The sequence below is a fragment of the Heloderma suspectum genome, chromosome 5 (genome assembly GCF_057233095.1).
Source record: "Heloderma suspectum isolate Gila_16-S chromosome 5, 16-S_ref, whole genome shotgun sequence".
Classification (NCBI taxonomy): Eukaryota; Metazoa; Chordata; class Lepidosauria; order Squamata; family Helodermatidae; genus Heloderma; species Heloderma suspectum.
Window position 1 is genome coordinate 140520548 of NC_139462.1, and position 25826 is coordinate 140546373.

Below are 25826 nucleotides of genomic sequence, written 5' to 3' on the forward strand. Positions count from 1 at the left end.
AGGAACTCCCTTCTAATGTCGTTACTAAAACCAAACCAAACACAAAACATTAACTTAGTGGATGAAAAATTATCATCATCTAGACAGAAGCCAATTAAGAGATGTTCTTTGCTTTCTATTATTATTTTTTTAAACACAAGAATTCCAGAGAATTGGAACCCCACCAGTACAAAGGGTTTCCATACTTTGGAATAACATTATTGTAATTAGATATTTCTGCTGAGATGAAAATATGTCAGGTAGATAGATAATATAAAATAGACAAATCGTGGGATTTAAAAAAAATAAACTATCTTTGACTGAGTCAGTCAGATCTATTGGTTCAGCAGAGATGTAGAGATATAGTGGAATATTCTCCTAAGCAAGGGACTGGAATAATCTTAACCCTCAAGCCAAGAAGTATCCCTTGAGGGAATGCTTTCAGCTAGAGAATTGTCAATATTACTTTTTGGAAAGGACCTTGTGGTTCCCATGCACGTTGCATATAAATCTCAAACTTAACTTATGTGTAGAGGGAATATTCCCATTGATTTCAGTCAAACCTATTTTCAAATAAGCATGCTAAGGACTGCAGCATTAATTTACTGATTTTCAGATTTACTCAGTGTAGATAATAATGTAATTTTAATATAATTTTAACATTAAATATAGCATTTAAAATAAGAAAGTAGGGTTAGTGTTAGATAAATATTTCTAGCCAGAAAAATAAGCCTGAGATATGCTATTTTTATAAATCTTTATTTCCAATTATAGTATTTTTTTTTATGTTTAGCCTGTTTAAGGGGAAAGGTAATATTGTGTGCTACTGACTACTAGAGCATATAAGGACCATAAGCAGAAACTACGATTTCTCTCATATCAAAAGGCGCTGCTAAAATTAAGAATCTGATTGTTACCTCCTGAGATCACTATGGCTTCTGATAGCCCTATGTACTGCGGATACAAATGCCTTCAGTGAAGTTTAGTAGTTAAACTGCAGCTGTGTTGCCCAAATACTGATGCACACATCTGAGGCCAAGAAGCAAAATGCTGTGAAATCTAGTCAATATGGAGGCTACTGATTTTTATCTCTCTCAGCACATCTGATTTTGACAGGCTGTATGACCAAAGCTGAATCTACAAGCCACATGCCTGGCAGATAGCAATTAATTTTTCCCAACTAGAGGGTGGGGATGGTGGCTAAATTTGGACGATTGTGCAGGAGGAAGAAGCCGTGTGTGCTCTGCGCATGACCGCCATTTGCGTGATCCCCGCGATGGAGTGCTGGTTGGTGTGTTGCGCAAACCCGGTGTGGGGCACAGTGGGGTTGGCTTTGTACCTGCCCTACAACCCACGACGTGCAGTAGAGGTTGCAGGGTGGGTATGAATCCATCCCCGCTACTCCCTGTGCTGGGTTCGGACAACACGCCAACACGTGCTGCATTGTGGGGGATTATGCAAATGGTGTGCACATGGCACGCATAGGGTTGGGGGGAGAAGCCACAATGGCTTCTTCCCCCTGCACAATCATCTGAACACACCCAATGTAAGATGCTGTGTCAGTGTAACGTGTACTTCTGGTTTAGCACTAAAATACTGGGAATAGCAGATGTTCTTGTTCAGGTACTTTTTAGCCTAGTTTGTGGGCAGAACATAGGAAATGCCTCCTACTTCTGAAGTTTGTAAATATTGTACTCCAGAATACTACAGCAGGATGCTTTTTTTATATGCAGTCTTTTCTCTCAGAAACCTTGGTCAAGGCAAATTGAAGAAAATGGATTATTTAGGAACAAAATCCTTTAGATCAGGGGTCCCCAACATTTATGGATTCATTCAGAATTTTTATAGTTATGGGCACCATCACAAAATGCCTGACATGGAGGCATGCCCATTCACAAACTGAATACAAGGAACTGAATTTAAGGCAGAGGTGGGGGGCTGAGCCCCAAAATTCAAAACCATTTATTTGAACCCACATTTTTCTGCTCCAGTAGATCACCTGTTTCATGGAAGACAAGCCAATTCATTTTCACAAATAACTTCTAAATAAATTCCTCTAAAATTATTTTACTCCCCCTAATTTATTCTCCCAAATAGTTAGGAAGATCACTCCGCAAATCAGTTTCCCCCCAAATCTATTAAATTAACTGCCAATGCACTATTTTCCCTCTGTCAACCTGACCCACCTTCCTCACCTTTTTCCCTCTCTGCCAGCCAGCACGCCCCCACCATCTCTTTCTCTCTGTGTGTGTCTGCCGGCCAACCCACCTATCAGAACTATAGCCCTCCCTCTAGGCAATCAACAAACTGAGACTCAAACTTTAAGCCAAATACTGCTTTATTAAGCTAACAGCAAGCCTTTCCACTATACAGACTCAGTGTAACTCAAAGACTGCCCCAGTGCCTAAATAGCTAATCCTGAACTCTCTGATACAGAAGGCCTTAGCAAGGTAGAAGAGTTGCCACAAAATTGACAATAGGCACCTACGGCAAGGCCCGAAAGGTTGCCTAAGCCACTTCCTCAGGGTGGCTCCCTTCTGCATTGGCTCTGGTGGGTAGCTAACCTGGCAGAGCATCTCAACTCACTCTCAAGCTCCGCCCTCTTCAAACAACCATGTGCTCTTGCATCAACCAAGTCTTGCCCCTCCTCCTCTTCCCCTGAGGGAACTTGCTTTTCCATGGGATGGGGAGGTGGTGTCTGAAACAGGCCCATCTGTTTGTCAAGGCCTTGGAAGATTCTTTCCTGACTCATGGAGGCTCTGGCCTAACTGTTCTCCTAGCTCCGCCTCTGAATCAGAATCACCTGAAACCACAGGAAGCCTGGGTCTAATCCTGACACCAACCACCCAGGACTGACCCTAGATGTTTTGCAAACTCTCAGCATCCTTTTATAGCAACCTTCCCCAACTGTTGCTGTCCACATGTGCTGGGCTAAAGCTCCCATCATCCCCAGCCAGCGTGGCCAATGCTGACTAGGAATTATGGGAACTGTAGTCCATCGCTGCTTTATAACCTGCCATTGCCTGTAATGATTGCCTTTCAAAAACATTATTATTTATTATTTACCTGTTATTTACATATTACTTATCCAGTTGAAATTAACCACCATCTTTTCTCCCCTCTATAAATTACTTAGGGAAACTATCGCTTTATGAAACTTTTACTTGCTCGTAGAGCAAACTGGATGAAGAAGGATTTGGAAGAAATTACTCCTTTACACTTAACTACCCGGCACAAGAGTCCAAAGTGCTTAGCTTTGTTGCTAAAATACATGGCACCAGGAGAAGTAGATACACAGGACAAAAACAAGGTAAAAAATGCTTTCTAGTTTTTACTATCCCTGTAATACTCTCATTTTTCTAGGTGGTCTTTGTACAGTCTCACATATGTGTTCTGCACCTGAGTAAAACAAATCTTGGAACTTTCTATAGCCAGGAAAGTGATGCTCATGTCCCTTCCCCTCAAGGAGAGTTTGCAATGAACTGTATATGCCTTGAGGGGTGGGCCTTCCCATTCAGGTCTCTTCTGACCTCCATGGGAGCATCATTTCAGAGAGCATTCTCCATGAGTTTTCATCCCATGCCTGTGCATTTGGCTTCAAACCTCCCTCAAGAGGAAAAGACATGAGAACAAGTTTCCTGATTAGAGCTATAGAATGTTCCAATGTTTGTTGTTTGTGTTTGCTGAACTTATGTGTATGACAGCACAGATATCTATAGGAAAGCAACCTGTTTTTCACAAAACAGACACTTTGTTTCTCTAGTTAAAAACACTTAGGGTTGGATCCAGTATCTCCCTTCTGCGAGCAGAAGGGCTCTTCTCAGAGAAGGTCCCTCTGCCCGTTTTTTGGGGATCTCCCCTCCTCCATACACCACAGCTCACCCCATTCAGCAGGGTCTCCTGATTCTCTGTAGCATTTCCAGGGAGCTGGAGGGGGTGGGGAAGTCCACTTCCACCAGTGCACTTGACCCAGCATAAATCTGGATACAACTCTTAACATTTTTAATGGCCTGGGCACTTGAATGGCTTTTTCTGTATGTCACATTGCAATCTCTGCACTGTGTTCTATCTGAATTACATGAGCAACTAAGGCTGCTTCCAGATGAGGTTTTTATTGTGCCTTGCCTCAGACACAGAATTTTATGAGAGGCCCAGGCAAGGGTGTCTTCCACTTGTAACCCTCCTGTGTTTCCCCACCGCATCTTCTGTCTTTTTTTCTTAACACAAAACATCTATTAAGAAGGGAAAGATGGAATAGCTGTTCAGTGTCTTTTGATTGGTAGCTCTGAATTGTCCATCTGAAAGCACCCTAAAAATCTTTCTCATTGGCTAGTTTCATAACTATGCAATTCCTTTCCACTGGCAATTTGTCAGTATGGCCATTTTTGTAGATTCAATGAAAGACATTCCTGTATGTTAGTTTCCACTATTAACTATTGGTTCAGGTTTGTCACTTCGAATCAACTTACCTTTTTTTGCTGAAACAAGTAATCCAGAACAGATGAAACCAGTGCTAAGGGGCAGAAGGGTACTGACTTGCCCCAGTTTCTCAGGATACTGCCTGCTTGCAAAGAATTCTTAACTTGAACTTGGGGATAAACAGTAGGGGATAGGTTTGAGTTCATGGCTGTATAATTGGTGACATCCAGAGACTAAACAGAAGTAAGTCAGGAGCCCCTAATTAACCAGCTTTTTCCTCACTTTCAACTATTCTTAGCCTTCATAATTTGTAAAAGTTTCATGTCATATGTAAATAATTTGTTTATGTCTTATAATGCTACTTTGTTTAAAAATGCTGAAGAAATCTCTTACAAAATCTAAGTGGTTTCTTAAATTCACAAATGTAGCATGCAGTTTATTTCATTTTAATGTGCTTTTCAAGAATCTGTGTCTCTTCTATTACTCCCAGCAAACTGCTCTTCACTGGAGTGCCTATTACAATAACCCAGAGCATGTGAAACTTCTAATCAAACATGACTCTAATATTGGAATCCCAGATATTGAAGGAAAAATTCCACTACATTGGGCAGCTAACCATAAGGATCCCAGTGCAGTACATACTGTCAAATGCATCTTGGTAAGGCTTTCTGTTCAAATATATATCACACGGATGTAACCTTTTTCTTTAGTGGCAATCATTCTTTCATCACACATAATACTGGAAGTAATTATCCTACTTTATTCTACACCAGTGAGACACCATCTAAAGTATTTTGTCCAGTTCCTAGTGCCACACTTTTAAAAGGATATAGACAAAATGGAAGAGGCTCAGAGGAGGACAACCAGAATATTCAGTGGTCTTATGACGAGAGACTGAATAAACTGGGTATGTTTAGCCTAGAGAAGAAAAGACGGGGGGCGGGGGGGAGACAGTGGACAAGAGAGTACTCTTCAAATACCAGACCCCACTAGTGCAGTGCTGCTGGATTTCCTGCAGTTCTGCAGGAAAACAAGGTGCACACACCCCACACATCTTATTTTCCAGTAGAATCACACTCCTTCCCCCACCCACCAGACAGCTGTTTCACAGCTTGCAGGAGAAGCACATTTCAGCCAGAAAAAGTGGTGCGCACTCCCTGCATCAGGTTGCCCAGGATGTGATTCTGTAGAGAAAGACAGCTGTTTGGTGGGAAGGAGGGAGTGCAATTCTGCTGGGAAACAAGGTCCTAGACGGATGGTGGCCTCTCCCCACTGGAGGTCTTCAAGCAGAGGCTCGGGATGCTTTAGCTCTGGATTTTCTGCAGTGAGCTGCAGGCTAGACTAGATCAGTGATTAGGAACCTCTGGCCTGCAGACTAATTTCATCTGCCAGTCTGGCCCATTTGGCCTGCAGGGACAAGGCCCCTCCCATACCACTAAATGCCCTGTGGGAAGGAACATCAGATAACAGCTTCTGTTGCAGTAGGGCTGGCTGTTGTCGTTTTTTCTTTTGAATGTGAGGTTCCTGGTGCATCCATAGTATTTTATAATTGTAAGCTGCTCTGAGGACTATAGATGAAAAGCGAGATATAGATCTACTAAATAAATGAATAAATAAATATACATTTAAAATGGGAAAAGCAAATTGTGAACAGTGATAATGCACGTTAGCTGAAGCAGGGGAAGACCCCCAAGTGATAAAGTTCTTTAAAATGCTTGTGTGATTTTAGCCTAAGGGAATTTTGGGTTTAAATATCATGAACAAGTGCAAATGTATTCTAACTTTTTAATTATAAAAGCATCTTGCCTTTGTTGTCCTCTGATTACACTGATGAATGTGTTCAGTATCAGTGATTTGTAGGTAGCTACTGTTATTTTTTATAGGTCGGTATACCATATTTACCTGGCATTTTTACAAACTAGGATGCTGCTCCAACTGAATCTCTGCTGAACTGGCAAGATTATGAAGGACAAACTCCCCTCCACTTTGCAGTCGCTGATGGGAATGTGGCTGTTGTTGATCTGTTGACCGCCTATGAAGGTTGCAATGTGACCTCTTACGATAATTTATTTCGAACTCCCCTTCACTGGGCAGCTTTACTGGGTAAATACCGAATGAAAGATTTTCTAAATTCTTTTGGGCAAAAGTGTCAGCGCGTTTCAGGAAATATTGGTTTCCTAAGTTGGAGCCTTCTCCCTGAGAAAAGGCGCTTGACTGGGATGAGTGGAAAAATTATTGGTCCATCAAGCTCAGAATTGTCTACATCGGGGTGGGCAACCTCAAGCCTGTGGGCCGGATGCAGCCCACAGGGCCTCCCCATCCAGCCCACCACTGAGCAGCATGGTGGAGAGGGGAGAACATGTGGAGGAGAGGTTTAAACCTCCCCTTCCCACAGTCTCTTCCTCCCTCTCCCGCTGATCAGTTGAGCAGTGGAAAAAGAGCTGAGCAGCAGGAGAAAGCGGCTATGCACTGGGCATTGTGTGTGTGTGTGAGAGAGAGAGAGGAGGTGCATGTATTTTTGGCCCCACCCACCACCAGCTTCAACCCTGCCCACTGCTGGTATGCACCCCATGAGTATGACTACTTTCCCCTGAGGGAACACAGCCTTCAAAGGGAAAAAAAGGGTTCCCCATCCCAAGACTATATTGACTGGCAGCAAATCTCCAGGGTTTCAGACAAGATTCTTTCCTAGCCCTACCTGGAAATGATAGGGCTGGCAAAGAGCTGTGCTTTGTCCACATATTTATAACTCCTCAGCCCGAATCTCCAGTTGGCTTTACTCAGTAGTTTAATGTAGATGTTGAAAAGCATGGGGGGAGGGGGGCAAGATGGAACCTTGAGGCATCCCAAAGACCAGTGGCAAAGAGGTGGAGAGGAGTCATTGACTATCATATTCTGGACCCTGCCCCCAAGTAGGACCAGAGCCACTGTAACACTGTGCCCACAAGTCCCATCCCAGAGAGACAATCAAAAGGAGACCGGAAAGATTGCTGATGGTACTGAAAGCCTCTGAGAGCTCCAGGAGAACAAACATGGTTGCGTTCCCCCTGTCCATTCCTCAACATAAGTCCTCCACCAAGGTGACTGAAGTGGTTTCTGTTGCAAATGTCGGCCAGAAGCCAGATTGAAATAGATCTAAATATTCAGTCTCTTCCAAGACTGTGTGGAGTTGACAAGATACCACCCTCTTGAGGACCTTGTTTCAGAATGGCAAATTAGAGACCAAAGTATATTTTCCAAAGCCATAGGATCTAAATTTGGCTTTTTTCAGAAGTGGTTTTATTACTACCACTTCCAAAACCCTTCAGCAAAGGAGATCATTATCTTGTCGTGGTGCTGGAGCTTGAGCACCTCAATGACGTCATGAGCTAAACCGTGAAGGGACACCCAAGATGGTAAGGTCATAGCAGAGTTGTTGTTGTTGTTGTTCAGTCGTTCAGTCGTGTCCGACTCTTCGTGACCCCATGGACCATAGCACGCCAGGCCTTCCTGTCCTGCGCTCTCTCAGAGAGGTCAGACTAAATACGATCCCTGGGGAAGGAAACGGCAACCCACCCCAGTATTCTTGCCATGAAAACTAAATGGATCAGTACAACCAGAGATATGTCAGTATACCATCGGAAGATGGGACTCCCAGGTCAGAAGATGGTCAAAATGCTACTGGGGAGGAACAGAGGATAAGTTCAACTAGCCCCAGATGTGATGACGCAGCTAGCTCAAAGCCGAAAGGACGGCTAGTAGCCGATGGTGGTGGTGGTGAACGACAGATCCGATGTTCTAAAGATCAACACACCATAGGAACCTGGAATGTAAGATCTATGAGCCAGGGCAAATTGGATGTGGTTATTGGGGAGATGTCAAGATTAAATATAGACATTTTGGGTGTCAGTGAACTGAAATGGACTGGAATGGGCCATTTCACATCAGATGACCACCAGATCTACTACTGTGGACAAGAGGACCACAGAAGAAATGGAGTAGCCTTCATAATTAATAATAAAGTGGCTAAAGCAGTGCTTGGATACAATCCAAAAAATGACAGCATGATCTCAAGTCGAATTCAGGGTAAGCCATTTAACATCACAGTGATCCAAATATACGCCCCAACCACAGATGCTGAAAAAGCAGAAGTAGATCAGTTCTGTGAGGATCTGCAGCACCTTTTTGGATAGTATGCCAAAAAAAGATGTTATTTTCATTATAGGAGACTGGAATGCTAAGGTGGGTAGTCAAACGACACTTGAAATTACAGGCAAGCATGGTCTGGGAGAACAAAATGAAGCAGGACATAGGCTGATAGAATTTTGCCAAGACAACTCACTGTGCATAACAAACACTCTCTTCCAACAACCTAAGAGATGACTTTATACATGGACTTCACCAGGCGGTCGACACCGAAATCAGATTGACTACATCCTTTGTAGCCAAAGGTGGCAGACATCTATGCAGTTGGTAAAAACAAGACCTGGAGCTGATTGTAGTTCAGATCACAAACTTCTTATTGGACAATTTAGAATCAGACTAAAGAGAATAGGGAAGACCCACATATCAGTTAGATACGAGCTCACGAATATTCCTAATGAATATGCAGTGGAGGTGAAGAATAGATTTAAGGGACTAGATTTAGTAGATAGGGTCCTGGAAGAACTATGGACAGAAGTTCGCAACATTGTTCAGGAGGCGGCAACAAAAAACGTCCCAAAGAAAAAGAAAACCAAGAAGGCAAGATGGCTGTCTGCTGAGACACTGGAAGCAGCCCAAGAAAGAAGGAAAGCAAAAGGCAACAGTGATAGGGGGAGATATGCCCAATTAAATGCAAAATTCCAGAGGTTAGCCAGAAGAGATAAGGAGTTATTTTTAAACAAGCAATGCACGGAAGCGGAAGAAGATAATAGAACAGGAAGGACAAGAGACCTCTTCCAGAAAATTAGAAACATCAGAGGTAAATTCCAGGCAAAAATGGGTATGATCAAAAACAAAGATGGCAAGGACCTAACAGAAGCAGAAGAGATCAAGAAAAGGTGGCAAGAATATACGGAAGATCTGTATAGGAAGGATAATAATATTGGGGATAGATTTGATGGTGTGGTCAGTGAGCTAGAGCCAGACATCCTAAAAAGTGAGGTTGAATGGGCCTTAAGAAGCATTGCTAATAACAAGGCAGCAGGAGATGACGGTATCCCAGCTGAACTGTTTAAAATCTTGCAAGATGATGCTGTCAAGGTGATGCATGCCATATGACAGCAAATTTGGAATACACAAGAATGGCCAACAGATTGGAAAAAATCCCAGGGAAGGAGCCTGGGGGAAGGAGGACCAGCCAGCAGCTGCACCAGGTGGATCCTGAGCCTGCTTCTCCCCCGCCAACAGGTACTTAAGGCGGGGCTGCCAGAGGCTGCTGGGGAAGGAGCCTGGGGGAAGGAGGACCAGCCAGCAGCTGCACCAGGTGGATCCTGAGCCTGCTTCTGCCCCCGCCAACAGGTACTTAAGGCGGGGCTGCCAGAGGCTGCTGGGGAAGGAGCCTGGGGGAAGGAGGACCAGCCAGCAGCTGCACCAGGTGGATCCTGAGCCTGCTTCTGCCCCCGCCAACAGGTACTTAAGGCGGGGCTGCCAGAGGCAGTGCCTCGGCTTCACGCCAAGTGCGACGCTAAGTGCACACTTAGCGTCGCACTTGGAGTCACGTAGAATAGGACCTGAAGACCTACCCACCTGCCCCTCCAGAGACACCAGCAGCCACAGATACCAGCAGCAAATAGCAGCAGCAGAGGGCAGCAGCTTTAAAGACGAGGGAGAAAGGGGCAAACGTGGACTTTATCTGCTCCTTCTTAGCTGCTGTTCTCTTTTATCTCTTTTATCTTTTATATTCTTTTATACTGTTGAACATTTTATACCCTAACATTTTAATATGTGCCTGGGAGGACTATTGGGCAACTCAGGGGGTCGGGGGTGTGTGTGTGCCACTATAACTGTGGTCACGGGCAGGGGGAGGTATGGCGTTGGGGGATTAACAGGCCAGCTGAGGAGAAGAGGGGCTAGACACCTTACAGCTGTCCCCTCTTCTGGTTCTTCCCCCAACCATGTGGTTCCTGGCAGCCTTACCAGCTTGCCTTTGGGTCTGGTGGTGCTGCTGCTGAATGCCAGGTCGGCCCAAAATAAAATCTCTTCCATCCATGATTTGATTGTGGATGAGGGGGCTGACCTGGTATGTATTACTGAGACCTGGGTGGGGGAACTGGGAGGGGTCACTCTCTCCCAGCTGTGCCCTCCTGGGTACTCCGTGCAGCACCAACACCGACTTGAAGGTTGGGGAGGGGGAGTTGCCGTGGTCTATAGGAATTCAGTCTCCCTCTCCAGGCTTCCTGCTCATTCGAGTGCAGATCTTGAGTGTTTGTACCTTGTGTTGGGTACCCAGGACAGATTAGGGATTCTGTTGGTGTACCGCCCACCCCGCTGCCCATCAGACTCCCTGCCTGAGCTGACGGAGGTGGTCTCGGACTTGGTGTTGAGGACCCCTAGGATGATGGTCCTGGGGGATCTCAACTTCCATGCCGAGGCCGCTGGATCTGGGGCGGCTCAGGACTTCATGACCGCCATGACAACCATGGGGCTGTCCCAACATGTCATCCAACGCATATAAAAGGACACATGCTTGATCTGGTTTTCTCGACTGGGCAGGAGGATGGTGATCTGAAAGTGGAGGAATTAACATCTGTCCCTTTGTCATGGACAGATCACTTCCTGCTGAGGTTTAGACTCCTGGCAGCCTTCCCCCTCTGCAAGGCTGGGGATTAATGGATTCCGAAGGATTCTAGAGGGCTCTGGGGGATTTTCCTGCTGGTATGGCTGGTGCTCCTGTCGAAGCCCAGGTCGCTCTGTGGAATGCAGAGATGACTCGGGCAGTTGACACGATCGCGCCCAAGCACCCTCTCCCTCTGAGCAGAGCCTGGCCAGCTGCTTGGTATACACCTGAGCTGAGGGCAATGAAGCAAGAGGGGAGACAGCTAGAACGCAGGTGGAGGAAAACTCGTGCTGAGTCTGACCGAACACAGGTAAGAGCCCACTATCAAGCCTACTCTGTGGCAGTGAGGGTGGCAAAGAGACAGTTCTTTTCCACTAGCATTGCATCTTCTCAGTGTCGTCCAGCGGAGATTTTCCGAGTGGTTCGCGGCCTGTTACATTCTGGGCCAGGGAGAGAGACGGTGGAACCCTCGGTAGCATGCTGTGACGAGTTTGCACGGCACTTTGAAGATAAAGTCGCTCAGATTCGTCATGAATTGGACACCACGATTAATGCAGTTCCATTGGTAGAGGCGTTCAGAGCACCGTCTGGTCCAGTTTTATTGGATGAGTTTCAGTTACTGAGGCCTGAGGATGCGGTTCGCCTGGCACCTACATTGTATTCCTTTCGGTGCCAGGTGAAGACCTTTTTATTTTCCCAGGCATTTTAGCATTTTAGCTTTCTAAATGTTTAGCTTTGCTATTTTAAATCTGTATTTTAAACCCCTGCACTGCTGCTCGGTTTTATTGTGATTGTATTGTTATATTGTGGTTTTAATGTTCTATACATTTTAAATTGTTTTATTGTGTGTTGTTTGGTTTTAATTTTTGTGAACCGCCCAGAGAGCTTTGGCTATTGGGCGGTATAGAAATGAAATAAATAAAATAAATAAAAAATAAAAAAATCAACTTATATCCCCATACCAAAAATAAAAAAATCAACTTATATCCCCATACCAAAAAAGGGAAGCACCAAAGAATGTTCAAACTATCGAACAGTGACACATTTCACATGCTAGTAAAGTAATGCTCAAGATCTTGCAAGGTAGACTCCAGCAATTCATGGAACGAGAATTGCCAGATGTACAAGCTGGGTTTAGAAAAGGCAGAGGAACTAGAGACCAAATTGCCAATATCCACTGGATAATGGAGAAAGCCAGGGAGTTTCAGAAAAACACCTATTTCTGTTTTATTGACTATTCTAAAGCCTTTGACTGTGTGGATCATAACAAATTGTGGCAAGTTCTTGGTGGTATGGGGATACCAAGTCATCTTGTCTGCCTCCTGAGGAATCTGCATAACAACCAAGTAGCAATGGTAAGAACAGACCACGGATCAACGGACTGGTTTAAGATTGGGAAAGGAGTACGGCGGGGTTGTAAACTCTCACCCTACCTATTCAACCTGTATGCAGAACACATCATGCGACGTGCTGGGCTTGATGAAGCCAGGGCTGGAGTTAAAATCGCTGGAAGAAACATTAACAATCTCAGATATGCAGATGATACCACTTTGATGGCTGAAAGCAAGGAGGAGCTGAGGAACCTCATGACGAAGGTGAAAGAAGAAAGTGCAAAAGCTGGGTTGCAGTTAAACCTCAAAAAAAACCAAGATTATGGCAACCAGCTTGATTGATAACTGGCAAATAGAGGGAGAAAACGTGGAGGCAGTGACAGACTTTGTCTTTCTAGGCACAAAGATTACTGCAGACACTGACTGCAGCCAGGAAATCAGAAGACGTTTACTTCTTGAGAGGAGAGCAATGACAAATCTTGATAAAATAGCGAAGAGCAGAGACATCACACTGACAACAAAGGTCCGCATAATTAAAGCAATGGTTTTCCCCGTAGTAACCTATGGCTGCGAGAGCTGGACCATAAGGAAGGCTGAGCGAAGGAAGATAGATGCTTTTGAACTGTGGTGCTGGAGGAAAATTCTGAGAGTGCCTTGGACTACAAGAAGATCAAACCAGTCCATACTCCAGGAAAGAAAGCCAGACTGCTCACTTGAGGGAATGATATTAAAGGCAAAACTGAAGTACTTTGGCCACATCATGAGAAGACAGGATACCCTGGAGAAGATGCTGATGCTAGGGAAAGTGGAAGGCAAAAGGAAGAGGGGCCGACCAAGGGCAAGGTGGATGGATGATATTCTGGAGGTGACAGACTTGACCTTGGGGGAGCTGGGGGTGGTGACAGCTGACAGGAAGCTCTGGCATGGGCTGGTCCATGAAGTCATGAAGAGTCGGAAGCGACTGAACGAATAAACAACAACAAACAACCTCCAAAACCATTGGGATCGCAAGTCATTCCCAATACTGATACCCATAAAATAAGTCCAGCCCTGGCCAATTTCGAAAGCCAAGATGGGCAAAGATCCATGGTTGGTCTCATCCTTCTAAGCAGCTTGTCAACATCCTCAGTCTGTACAAGCTGAAAAGTATCCATAACAATTGGACCAGATGGCACTTTGGCTATATCCATCTCTGATTCTGTCAAAATTATGGCATTTAACTTAGAGTGGATGCAAGTGCTTTTATCTGCAAAATGTGATGCAAATTGGTCACAGTGGGCATTTGATGGTTCAGCCTGATGATCTACTGAAGTTGCTTTAAGCAGAGTCCTAACTATCTGAAAGAGTTCTGATGATGTTGAGCAGAGGCAATGGTGGTGGAGAAATAGGCTTTTTTCACTGCCAACACCACTGCTGAATAGGCTCTAAGATAGATTTTAACCTGGTTTCAATTGTATTTGTTCCAAGTTTTCTGCCATATGCTCTTGAGTTGTCAACCTGCTGTTTCATCATCCTCAGCTCCACAGAATACCATGGAGTAGAAGTAACTTTGAGGCTTGGTTGAGGATATTTGGGAATAATCATATCTCCAGCTCAAGCCATCTCCCAATTCCAAGAATTGCCTAGAGCCTCAGCAGGAATGTCAACTGAATCTGTAGGGAAATCCCCCAGAGCCAACAGAAAACAATCTGGATCAGTAAATCTCTAGGGGTGAACCATCAAAGCCACCACCCTGGCAGAAGTTTAAGGCAGTGTGTAATCCAGACCCAATCAGATAGCGGTCTGTCTGTGCTCCCCCATTCACAGATTACTTTTCTCTAGTCCAATACAGAAAACCAGATCTAGTGAAGCCCTATTCAGATATTCTGTACCTGAATAGGGCAACACATGAGGAGAGGGAGCGCTCCAGCCCCAACCCTCTCCTTCATTGCCTTTCTTCTCCCTCTACTCATGGCAGATGACTGTCTGAAGAGGAAAGCCTGTTGTATCCATGAAGCTTCTCCACATGAGCCATGGAGAGTCTCCATAGATACAGGAGGCTTTCCTCTTCAGACAGTCACCCTCCATGAGTAGAGGGTGACAAAGCATGACAAAGGAGAGGGGCAGAGCTGGAGCTCTCCCTCTATTTGTGTGTTGCCCTATTCAGGTACAGAACACCTGAATAGGGCTACAGTGACCTGCCTTATGCATTGGATGAGATATAGTTTGAGATGGGCCCATGATTGCTCCTGGTAGCCATGAAATCCTGAGCTGCTCCAGATAAGGCAGTCTTGGCATGGATGTTGGTCCATATAAACCAAAAGCTTCAGAGTCCTCAACACCACATCCAAGACCACCTCTCCTAGCTCAGGCAAGGAGACTGTTGGGTAGTGGGCTGGTTGGTACACCAATAGAATGCTAACAGAGACTGGCAAATGTGATCATATTATGCCAGTGCTTTTCCATCTGCACTGGCTACCAGTCTGTTTCTGGGGCAAATTCAAAGTGCTGATTTTAACCTTTAAAGCCCTAAACAGATTGGGCTGGGTTACCTGAAGGAATGTCTCCTCCGAATGTCTCCTCTCTTACTTGGACATTAAGATGTCATCTGAAACCCTCCTCCAGGTGTCACCACCAAATGAGGAATGGTGGGTGGCTGCGAGGGAGGGCCTTTTCAGGGGTGGCACCCCATTTGTGGAATGTTCTGCCCACCTAGAGAGGCTCACCTGGTGCCTATATTATGGTCTTTCCAGCACCAGATGAATACTTTTTTATTCTCCCAGGCATTTTAAGAACTATTTCAGTGCTTTTAGTACTGTATTCTGCTGGTTTTATGATGCGGTAATTGTTTAATTCTCTGCTGCTGGTTTTATCTTGGGTTTATTCTGTGCTCTTTTTATTTTTGTTCTAATGTTTGTACTGTAATGCTTTAATGTATTGTACACCACACAGAGAAATTGGTTATTGAGCAGTTTAAAAGTAGAATAAGTAAATAAAATAAATGAAATAAAATCACCTTCCCTTCAGCTGTTGTTCTGGCCCCCCTGCTGCCATAACACTGTCTACCCATTACCACTTCTATAGCAGCCCTCCCTCTACGGCTCCCTCCAGACACTCCCACTTCTTCAACACACATACTAAATTCTAAAAGATTCCAGTCACACTGAACAACTAATCAAGCCTCAGAAAACTCCACAATTCAATCCCAGTCAGCAACTAATCAACTAATAGCACACCGTCTCCCTCCAGACAGATCACAGATATACCACTTCAGTTCAGGAAGTCACGATTCCTCACAGGGCAGGACTACCCAGCCACTCATAGCTGCGCTTTCTCTGTTACTGGGGAAAATGAGAAAATGTTCTTTTGAACAATTATATGTACTGCAAAGCAGACAAGCCCAACTTTTCTGCCTTTAGTAACTTCCTCTTTCACCTCCTTCATTAACTTGTTGTTGTTCTTTACATAGGGCCATTACTGTGCATGGTGACATGCATGCAGTGACATAAGCAAAATATGCAGGTCCCTGCACAGAGGAGCCTTGCAGTCATCATTTCCACAGTGGGGGGGAAATAAACACAGGGGTAGCAAAGGATGAATGTGAGCAAATGCAGTTAATTTACACTTAGTTGACTGTGGACTAAAGGGTTAAGCAAAGCCTTAATGGAAAATGATGGGTTTTGAGGAGGAATTTGAAGGGGAACAAAATAGATTGCCACAACAGTCTTTTGTACCATAACATGATTTTGGGCAATCATCTTCTGGAGAATTTTCTTTAAAAATTCAGCATGATTCTGTCAGTCGTTCAGATCTTGGTTGGACTCACAAGCATTGCAAGCTTGAGTTCTGAAGGCAGCCCAGATTTTGGCCTGTAATCTGAAAGCCTGTCGAGCCATTCATCAAATCAGAATGCAGGTCCACAACATGGGAGGGAGATAAGCTCAGAGGAAACTCCTCTGAGTTATCTGCCCTTGGGTCCCACTTGCATTGATGTTTCTGAGGCTTCTGAGTTACCTCTCAGTGCCAGTGGTTTCCAGCCATGATAGGAGAGACGGCAGTAGGACATTGCTCAAATGTTTCCCGCTCCAGCCAGGTTTCATGCTGTAGTACACAGAGCGTGCATTACAGGATCACCTTGAAGAACCACCAGGTTGTTTTGAAGGGGGAGTAGTTGCTCGCCCTCATATGAGGCAATGGTGGGAGTCCCTTATCTGCCACCACCACCCAGACATACCTATGTATTGATAGAAGCCTGGACCCAGACTTTAAAAAAAAGTTTAATAGCACCTTGAAATAGTGTTATACACCTTTTCAAAATAGCTCAGTTTCTTCACATATTCGTGTTGATCAGCAGAGGGATTCAGCCAAAAAGCATGAATGAGAGTCAACCATGCCATCTTGTTAACTGTCCTCATGTTCATGGCAGCAGTGGAGATGAGGGGAAGGTAAGCAATATGATGGTTGCCAGGCAACAAGAGTTCAGGTGCAAAGGTCATTTGTGATATGAACAAAATGCTGCTGACCTTGCACACCAGTGAAGGCTGTAGCACCCACACAAGCTGCTACATCAGTATAGCAGCCAAAGTTGTTCAGCTGTTGCCTCATCCCAAGATGATCACTCTCACTTTAGTCTCTCTTTTACTTAAACAAACACAATAGATGGGATCCAGACTAAGTTAGGTACACTTTGGTCCCATTGAAATCAGTGGGACAAGTCAGTCTTGACTAATGTTTCACATTGAGTTTTTTTCTTCCTTCCTTTAAAATTATTTTTAGGCCGCCTTTAAGGGTTGTATCCAGACTTAGTCATACTTAAACCAGACCCATTGAAATCAATAGGTCTACTCCTGGGGTTGGCAACATGGTGCCTGCAGGCACCACAACACCTGCAGACACCCTCTTGGGGTTTGCCAAACTCTCCTGCCCTTCCCAATTAAAAATAAAATTATTAATTTTAATCTTGAGTGGCTGGAAAAAAGAGCTCCAGCTTCCAGCCAGCCCACCCTGGCCTCTTCCTTTCCTTTCTCTTCCCCTCTCTAGCCCAGAGGTATTACTCAGAGAGGAAGGGAGCAGGCAGGGTGGCTGAAGTCTGGAACTCTGCTTTCTTGCATGCCCAGCCAGCCAGATTACTAAAACTTAAAAAAGAAAGAACAAAAGGAAGATGATCTTGCTGCCTGGTAAACTTGAGGGGCTGGGGGTAGGAACAGCTTGACGGGCTGGTGGGTGGGGTGCTGGGGGTGTTTTGCTTAGGGATGTGTGTGTGTTTTGTTTTGGGTGAGGTAGCTTTTCCTGGGTGTCTGTTTTGGGGGGTAGTTTTGCTTCTCTGTATGTATTTTTGTGTTGGGGGCTGTGGATAGTTTTGCTTCTGTTCATGTTTGTTTTGGGGGGGTTAGTTTTGTGTGTGTGTTTTGGCAGAGGGGGTTCATGGCATCACCAGTTTTCCTGATGTGAAATGGGTATTTGTTGTGCTTTCTGCAGGCAAATACTTGGTTTGGAACATGGAGCACAGAAACAACCTCTGTCTTGTATCAGTTTCATGGGCAAGTAACTCATCTCTGAGACTCATCAGTTTGCCTTCTTAGTTTTCATTGTGTGAAATAAGTTTTTGTTGTGTTATTTGGGGTCAAATACGTGGTTTGATATTTCTATCTCAAATCCAGGAGGAATTTACTTTGTGGGCAGGCCCCCACAGCAGCCATTTTGTGATTAGGCAGGCACCACATCAGTCATTTTGTGGTGGTGCGCATAACAGTTTTTCAGATTTCCAAACGTGCTCACAGCCCCAAAAAAGTTGGCCATCCTTGATCTACTCTAAGTAGTACTACGTCTGGATTGAACCCACTGATTTCAGTTTGACCTAAGTGTAATTTACTTCATTTGGCTCCAACCCATACATTGTGACAAACATGTATGTTACGAACAGCTCATCTAGTTTCTTCTTAAAATTTTTATAACTTTCTCTCATAGGATAGGAAATGAAATCTAGCGCACACCTATCAGGATACAGAATATGTTGTTCATATCCTAGTATGTGCCATTCTGCTCTCTTTTTTTAGGACATGCACAGATCGTCCACCTTCTTTTAGAAAGAAACAAAGTTAGGACCATCCCGTCTGACAGCCAAGGGGCAACACCTTTACATTATGCAGCACAGAGCAACTTTGCTGTAAGTGAAACAAACAAGTTATCTTAAAATATTACTTTGAATAAAGCAGAGGCTTTTGTTCTCGTTCTTCTCATTAATTGCCCTGGCTGTTGGCCATAGTACTGTTGACAGCACTCCTTCATATTAAAGGGTCATAGGCTGCAGATAGACAATAGTGTTTTTTTAAAGAAAGTTGAAAGATTTGAGAGAGGTCTTTTTCTCCCCATGGTGTACACATATTTCTTTTGTCCTACTGTTGCATTTGGTCAAACAAGTTTTGCAGGTTTATGAAGAAAAAAGAAGAAAAACCTGTTTACCTGAAACAAAATGGGATAACTGTACACAACACAAGTAAGTAGCAAACTCACTTTTAAGCTTCCTCCAACTTTCTGAATTTTTTAAAGATCTGTCTCCAACCATTTGATATGCTTTAACCCCATCAGCCCAATAAAATGGAAGGCTCAGGCTTTAATAGTGATTAGACCACAGCCTTTCTTCCTAAATACTATAAAATTGTACCATTCCTGAACTGTTGCATAGCACTATGTTGTACTGCACTATGCTGAGTCTTGGGGAAATTTAAGAACATAAGAAGAGCCATGCTGGATCAGACCAAGGGTCCATCTAGTCCAGCATTCTGTTCACACAGTGGCCAACCAACTGTTGACCAGGAAACCAGAAGCAGGACATGAGTGCAGCAGCACCCTCCCATCCATGTTCCCCAGCAAATGGTGTACCTCTGGTATTGGAGGTAGCACATTTCTGAAGTGTCACATACTTGCACCCATTGGGTCAAGTTCCTTTGGCAATTAAAATATGATAACAGATCCTGAAACTAAATCTGGATTCTCCTAGCTGCAAAACCTTGTCCCTAAGTCTCCCTTACCTGTTCTTACCTTACATCTTGGTTGTTGTCAGCAAGAATCAAATTGAATAGAACAAGGCTGGCCAATATCTGTATTCTTGGGGACAGCAGTATTCCCCTATCTGGTCAGAACAATCTAGTGCTCTCATGGATGGTCAGGATCTATAACAAAGTTAGTGTCACTTAACAGTAAAAGCTTCACAGGTATGGAGCACATGCACTCAGATTGTATGAGATCATGGATAATGGGTATCTGAGGAACAAACATTCCTCCTGAAAGATGTCCCTAGGAGAGAGATTGGCCATAGTCTTTTGCCTTTTCAGAATGGCATTTGGTAGTAATGCAATGCGATGCGATGCGATGCAATGCAATACAGTTGATTTTGTTGTTGTTCAGTCGGTCAGTCGTGTCCGACTCTTCGTGACCCCATGGACCATAGCACGCCAGGCCATCCTTTCCTGCGCTCTCTCCCGGAGCGTGCTCAAGTCCATATTCATTGCATCAGTGATGCTATCTAGCCATCTCATCCTCTGCCGTCCCCTTCTCCTTTTGCCTTCAGTCTTTCCCAGCATCAGGGTCTTTTCCAGGGAGTTTTCTCTTTGCATTACGTGGCCAAAATATTTGAGCTTCAGCTTCAGTATCTGTCCTTCCAAGGAGCACTCAGGGTTGATTTTCTTTAGGATGGATTGATTTGACCTCCTTGCAGTCCAGGGGACTCGTAAGAGTCTTCTCCAGCACCACAGTTCGAACGCATCAATTCTTCGGCGCTCAGCCTTCCTTATAGTCCAGCTCTCACAGCCATACGTTGCTACTGGGAAAACCATAGCTTTGATTAGACGGACCTTTGTCGGCAAGGTGATGTCTCTGCTTCTTACTATGCTGTCTAGGTTTGCCATAGCTTTCCTCCCAAGGAGCAAGCATCTTTTAATTTCATGGCTACAGTCACCGTCTGTGGTGATCTTGGAGCCCAAGAAAATAAAATCTGTCACGGCTTCCATTTCTTCCCCTTCCATATGCCAGGAAGTGATGGGGCCAGATGCCATGAGCTTCGTTTTTTTAATGTTGAGTTTCAAACCAGCTTTTGCACTCTCCTCTTTCACCCTCAACAAGAGGTTCTTTAGATCCTCTTCGCTTTCTGCCATTAGGGTGGTATCATCTGCATGTCTGAGGTTGTTGATAATTCTCCCGGCAATCTTAATTCCGACCTGTGATTCATCCAACCCAGCGTTTCTCATGATGTACTTTGCATATAAGTTAAATAAGCAGGGCGACAATATGCAGCCTTGTTGTACTCCTTTCCCAATTTTGAACCAATTGGTTGTTCCATGTCTGGTTCTTACTGTTGCTTCTTGACCCTCGTACAGGTTTCTCAGGAGACAGGTAAGGTTGTCTGGTACCCCCATCTCCTTCAGAATTTGCCACAGTTTGTTGTGATCCACACAATCAAAGGCTTTAGCATAGTCAATGAAGCATAAATAGACGTTTTTCTGGAATTCTCTTGCTTTCTCCACAATCCAGCGAAAGTTGGCGATTTGATCTCTAGTTCCTCTGCCTCTTTGAAACCCCGCTTGTACTTCCGGTAGTTCACGGTTCACATACTGCTGAAGCCTAGCTTGTAGGATTTTGAGCATAACCTTGCTGGCATGTGAAATGAGCGCAATTGTACAGTAGTTTGAACACTCTTTGGCGTTGCCCTTCTTTGGAATTGGAATGTAAACTGACCTTTTCCAGTCTTGTGGCCACTGTTCAGTGTTCCAAATGTGTTGGCATATTGAGTGCAGCACTTTAACAGAATCATCTTTTAGGATTGTAAATAGCTCAGCTGGAATGCTGTCATCTCCGCTAGCTTTGTTGTTACTAATGCTTCCTAAGGCCCACTTGACTTCACTCTCGAGGATGTCCGGCTCAAGTTCAGTGACCGCACTATCATGGCTATCAGGGACATTCAGATCTTTCCTGTATAGTTCTTCTGTGTATTCTTTCCACCTCTTCTTAATCTCATCTGCTTCTGTTAGGTCCCTGCCTTCTTTGTCCTTTATCATGCCCGTCTTTGCACAAAACGTTCCCTTGAGATCTCCGATTTTCTTGAAGAGATCTCTAGTCTTTCCCATTCTGTTGTTTTCCTCGATTTCTTTGCATTGTTCATTTAAGAAGGCCTTCTTGTCTCTCCTTGCTATTCTCTGGAACTCTGCATTCAGTGGGATATATCTTCCCCTTTCTCCCTTGCTTTTCGCTTCCCTTCTTTCCTCAGCTACTTGTAAAGCCTCATCAGACAGCCACTTGGCTTTCTTGCATTTCTTTTTCTTTGGGATGGATTGAGTTGCTGCCTCCTGAACAATGTTACGCACCTCCGTCCATAGTTCCTCAGGCACTCTGTCTGTCAGGTCTAATCCCTGAAATCTATTCGTCACCTCCACTGTATATTCAGAAGGGATATGATTTAGGTCATACCTGAATGGTTTAGTGGTTTTCTCTATGTTCTTCTATTTCAGCCGAAATTTTGCAAGAAGCAGCTCATGATCTGAGCCACAGTCAGCTCCAGGTCTTGTTTTTACTGACTGTATAGAGCTTCTCCATCTTTGGCTGCAAAGGACATAATCAATCTGATTTCGATATTGACCATGTGGTGATGTCCATGTGTAGAGTAGCCTCTTGTGCTGTTGGAAAAGCGTGTTTGCTATGATCAGCGTGTTCTCTTGGCAAAACTCTATTAGCCTTTGTCCTGCTTCATTTTGCACACCAAGGCCATGCTTGCCTGTTATCCTGGTGATTTCGTGACTTCCTACTTTAGCATTCCAATCCCCGATGATGAAGAGGACATCTTTTTTTGACTTCGTAGAACCGATCAACCTCAGCTTCTTCGGCATCAGTGGTTGGGGCATAGACTTGAATTACTGTGATGTTGAATGGTTTGCCTTGAATTCATACTGAGATCATTCTATCATTTTTGAGATTGTACCCCAATACTGCTTTTCCCACCCTTTTGTTGACGATGAGTGCTGCTCCATTTCTTCTAAGGGATTCTTGCCCACAGTAGTAGATATGATGGTCACCTGAATTAAATTCACCCATGCTTGTCCATTTTAGTTTGCTGATTCCCAAGATGTTGATGTTCAATCTTGCCATCTCATGTTTGACCACCTCCAGCTTACCTCGATTCATTGATCTTACATTCCGGGTTCCTAAACAATATTGTTCTTTACAGCATCGGATTTTCTTTTCACCACCAGACACATCCACAGCTGAGTGTCCTTTCGGCTTTGGCCCAGCCACTTCACTCTTTCTGGCGCTACTTGGAAATTCCCTTTGCTCTTCCCCAGTAGTATATTGGACACCTTCCGACCTGAGGGGCTCATCTTCCGGCGTCATCTCTTTTAGCCTAGTGATACGTTCCATGGGGTTTTCTTGGCAAGAATACTGGAGTGGGTTGCCATTTCCTTCTCCAGTGGACCACATTTTGTCAGAACTCTCTGCCATGACCTCTCCATCTTGGGTGGCCCTGCACAGCATAGCTTATGGCTTCACTGAGTTACGCAAGCCCCTTCGCTACAACAAGGCAGTGATCCATGAAGGGGAATACAGTTGATAGGAAGTGCTCATTGGTTCATTTTCACAAAAAGGTAACTGACAGCATGGGGTGTTCGTTTTCTTTTACTTTTTGGTATGGCCCTAGAGGCCAGATGGTTGCTTCAAGGCAAGCTCTGGCCTATAGGCTGCCATTTGGCCAATTGTGGACTATAGAGAGTGCTGTTCTTATGCCAAAGATGATTTGGATCATACAGTTAGATGCTGATGCAAGGTCTCTGGTGTTTCCTGCATATATTTCCATAGATGGCGACAAGTTTATGAATCACATTATTTATATGATCGTTTCAATTAATAATCCCATAAATAGGCATGTGTTGGACTGGGAGCCGGGAGATCCGGGTTCTAGTCCCCACTCGGCCATGGAAGCTCACTGGGTGACTTTGGGCCAGTCACAGACTCTCAGCCCAACCCACCTCACAGGGTTGTTGTTGTGAGGATAAAATGGAGGAGAAGGAGGATAATGTAAACCACCTTGGGTTCCTTGCAAGAGGAAAAATGGTGGGATATAAATGCAATAAATAAATAATAAATAAATAAGCTATCACAGATCACTGTTGTTTGGTTCAGGTAGAGCTGAACTGAGAAGGGGTAAGCTTGTCTCAGGTTGGCCATCAAATATCATATAGGGCCATTCCCGACAACCCATGATGAAGTTGTCTTGCCAGGTTCAGATGTCACCCTGAAAATAAGCTACCCTGAACAACTCAACAAAAAGTCAGGGTGGCTTTTTTGTGGAAAATAACCCATGATGAAAAAACTGCTCTGGGTTTGGATGTCATGATAAGCTACCTTGAAACAACCCATGGTAACAACCCACCATTGCCTGTCATGTCATGTGAACCAGGTCAGTGCCTCCTTATTTCAAGGCACAGCTTAATAGAAACACAGTCCAGCTGTCTTTCAGCAACACAATATTTCATATTAACAAATGAGGTTTTGTTGCCTGCCACGCACTGCAGCAAGATGCAATATTTCATGACCAGTTTGCACAATGCTTTCCTTGTACACGTGAACGAGTCTTGACCATCTTCAGACATGTGTTCTGTGGACAAACATAATATGTGAACCAGGCAATTATGGCAGCCAGTCCCATCACATGGCTCACCTGACAAGTTGGTTCATCTAAACGTATAGCTGGGGACAGTTTTCATACACAAAATAATATTATGCAAACCAGCACTCAGGGTGCTTTAAAAATAAGGTTATAAGAACATGTAACAAATCCAAATTTGGAAAACAGGACAAACCATGAATGTCGTTGTGGTCATATTTGTTCCCATGGAGGACCATATTATACACATGTTTGAATATTGTGCCATTCTCAACAGTGAAGTGTATTTACATATGCATTAAAGTTATGTAAGAGGCGTAAAGGCTTCAGGAAATTTTAAAAAGAAAAAAAAGCTAATTTGACTGAACTCTACTACTCACTCTTGACTTTACTTGGAATATTAACCAATAATTGATTGGCTTAAGCAATGACCAGGATGACAGTTTCCCCCAATTAATGGCAATATTCTCAGTCTTTCCTTTATATTTCCTTAAAAAAGAAGAATGAGATTTTCTTGGTTAAGCAAATTTTTTTTTGCTAGGATGAGACAATAGCTTGTTTTGAGAATCTTAGAACCTTATTTTATATTCATTTCAATACCATCTTTACACAGTGAAGATTTGTATTCTAGGAAACAGTGGAAGCATTTTTGAAGCACCCTTCTGTGAAAGATGACTCAGATCTTGAGGGAAGAACATCTTTTATGTGGGCTGCTGGGAAAGGCAGTGACAATGTCATCCAAACAATGCTGAATTTGAAATTGGACATTGATATCAACATGGCAGACAAATATGGTGGCACAGGTAAAGAAGCATACATTATAAGGAGGTTCTTACAAAGTTTCTAGGAATGTGTTATAAACACACATGTACCGATAAGTGTTCCTAAATTCACTGGGGGTGGGGAATTGTATAAATGCAAAGGTTGTTCCCTAATGATCTACACAGGATGAACAAATGTGTCGAGATTAATTGAAATGGAGAAGAACAGTTGCTGTAGACTAATGCCAAGATCCAAAACAACTTTTTTTGCACATCCGATAGGCTTTGGTTTTTTATTTCTTAAGCAGCACCAGCACCACCCCAAGCTGCATGGCAAAACTGCTTTGGAAACAGAAGCATTTCAGAAGTAGTCCACTGTATTTCCCCCAATGGCAAGGAAGATTGGAGGAAGAATTCATGTTACAAAAATCTCACTGGGTGCATGCAAGCCTTTTGAGTTGGACACAGCTAAGATCCACAGCTCTCCAGATCATGGCCTAAAAATTCAAAATATAGAAATGAATGGAGGTGAATATTAGTAACTCAAGCTATAACTGCCTGACATCCAAAAGCATTGGGTATATAGCTTGAAGATGGTCATAACACTTTATGGAATCATATAGATACGATTCATATTTGAAAGGAAAGTTAAGTTAACCTTGATGTTACTATTCCTTATTGTCCCAAATGAAAAACAATTAAGCGATGTATATTCAAGATATTATATTATATTATATTATATTATATTATAGAGCCCTGTGTGGCGAAGAGTGGTAAGGCGGCTGTAATGCAACCAAAACTCTTCCCCACAACCTGAGTTCGATCCCAGCGGAAGCTGGTTTTCAGGTAGCCGGCTCAGGTCGACTCAGCCCTCCATCCTTCCGAGGTCGGTAAAATGAGTACCCAGCTTGCTGGGGGAAAGGTAGTCACGACTGGGGAAGGCAATGGCAAACCACCCCACTATACAG

General features: G+C 44.0%; 1 protein-coding gene across 1 annotated transcript in view; it reads left to right on the plus strand.

Annotated features, from left to right (window-relative positions):
- The window catches only part of INVS (inversin), a 140408-nt gene that overhangs the window by 49380 nt on the left and 65202 nt on the right, over nt 1–25826 (plus strand). Inside the window, exons 4-8 of the mRNA XM_084857631.1 lie at nt 3116–3289; nt 4889–5056; nt 6321–6501; nt 18504–18613; nt 24729–24900. Of these exons, the coding sequence (XP_084713757.1) occupies nt 3116–3289; nt 4889–5056; nt 6321–6501; nt 18504–18613; nt 24729–24900 (805 nt within the window). The remainder of the gene's footprint in view (nt 1–3115; nt 3290–4888; nt 5057–6320; nt 6502–18503; nt 18614–24728; nt 24901–25826) is intronic.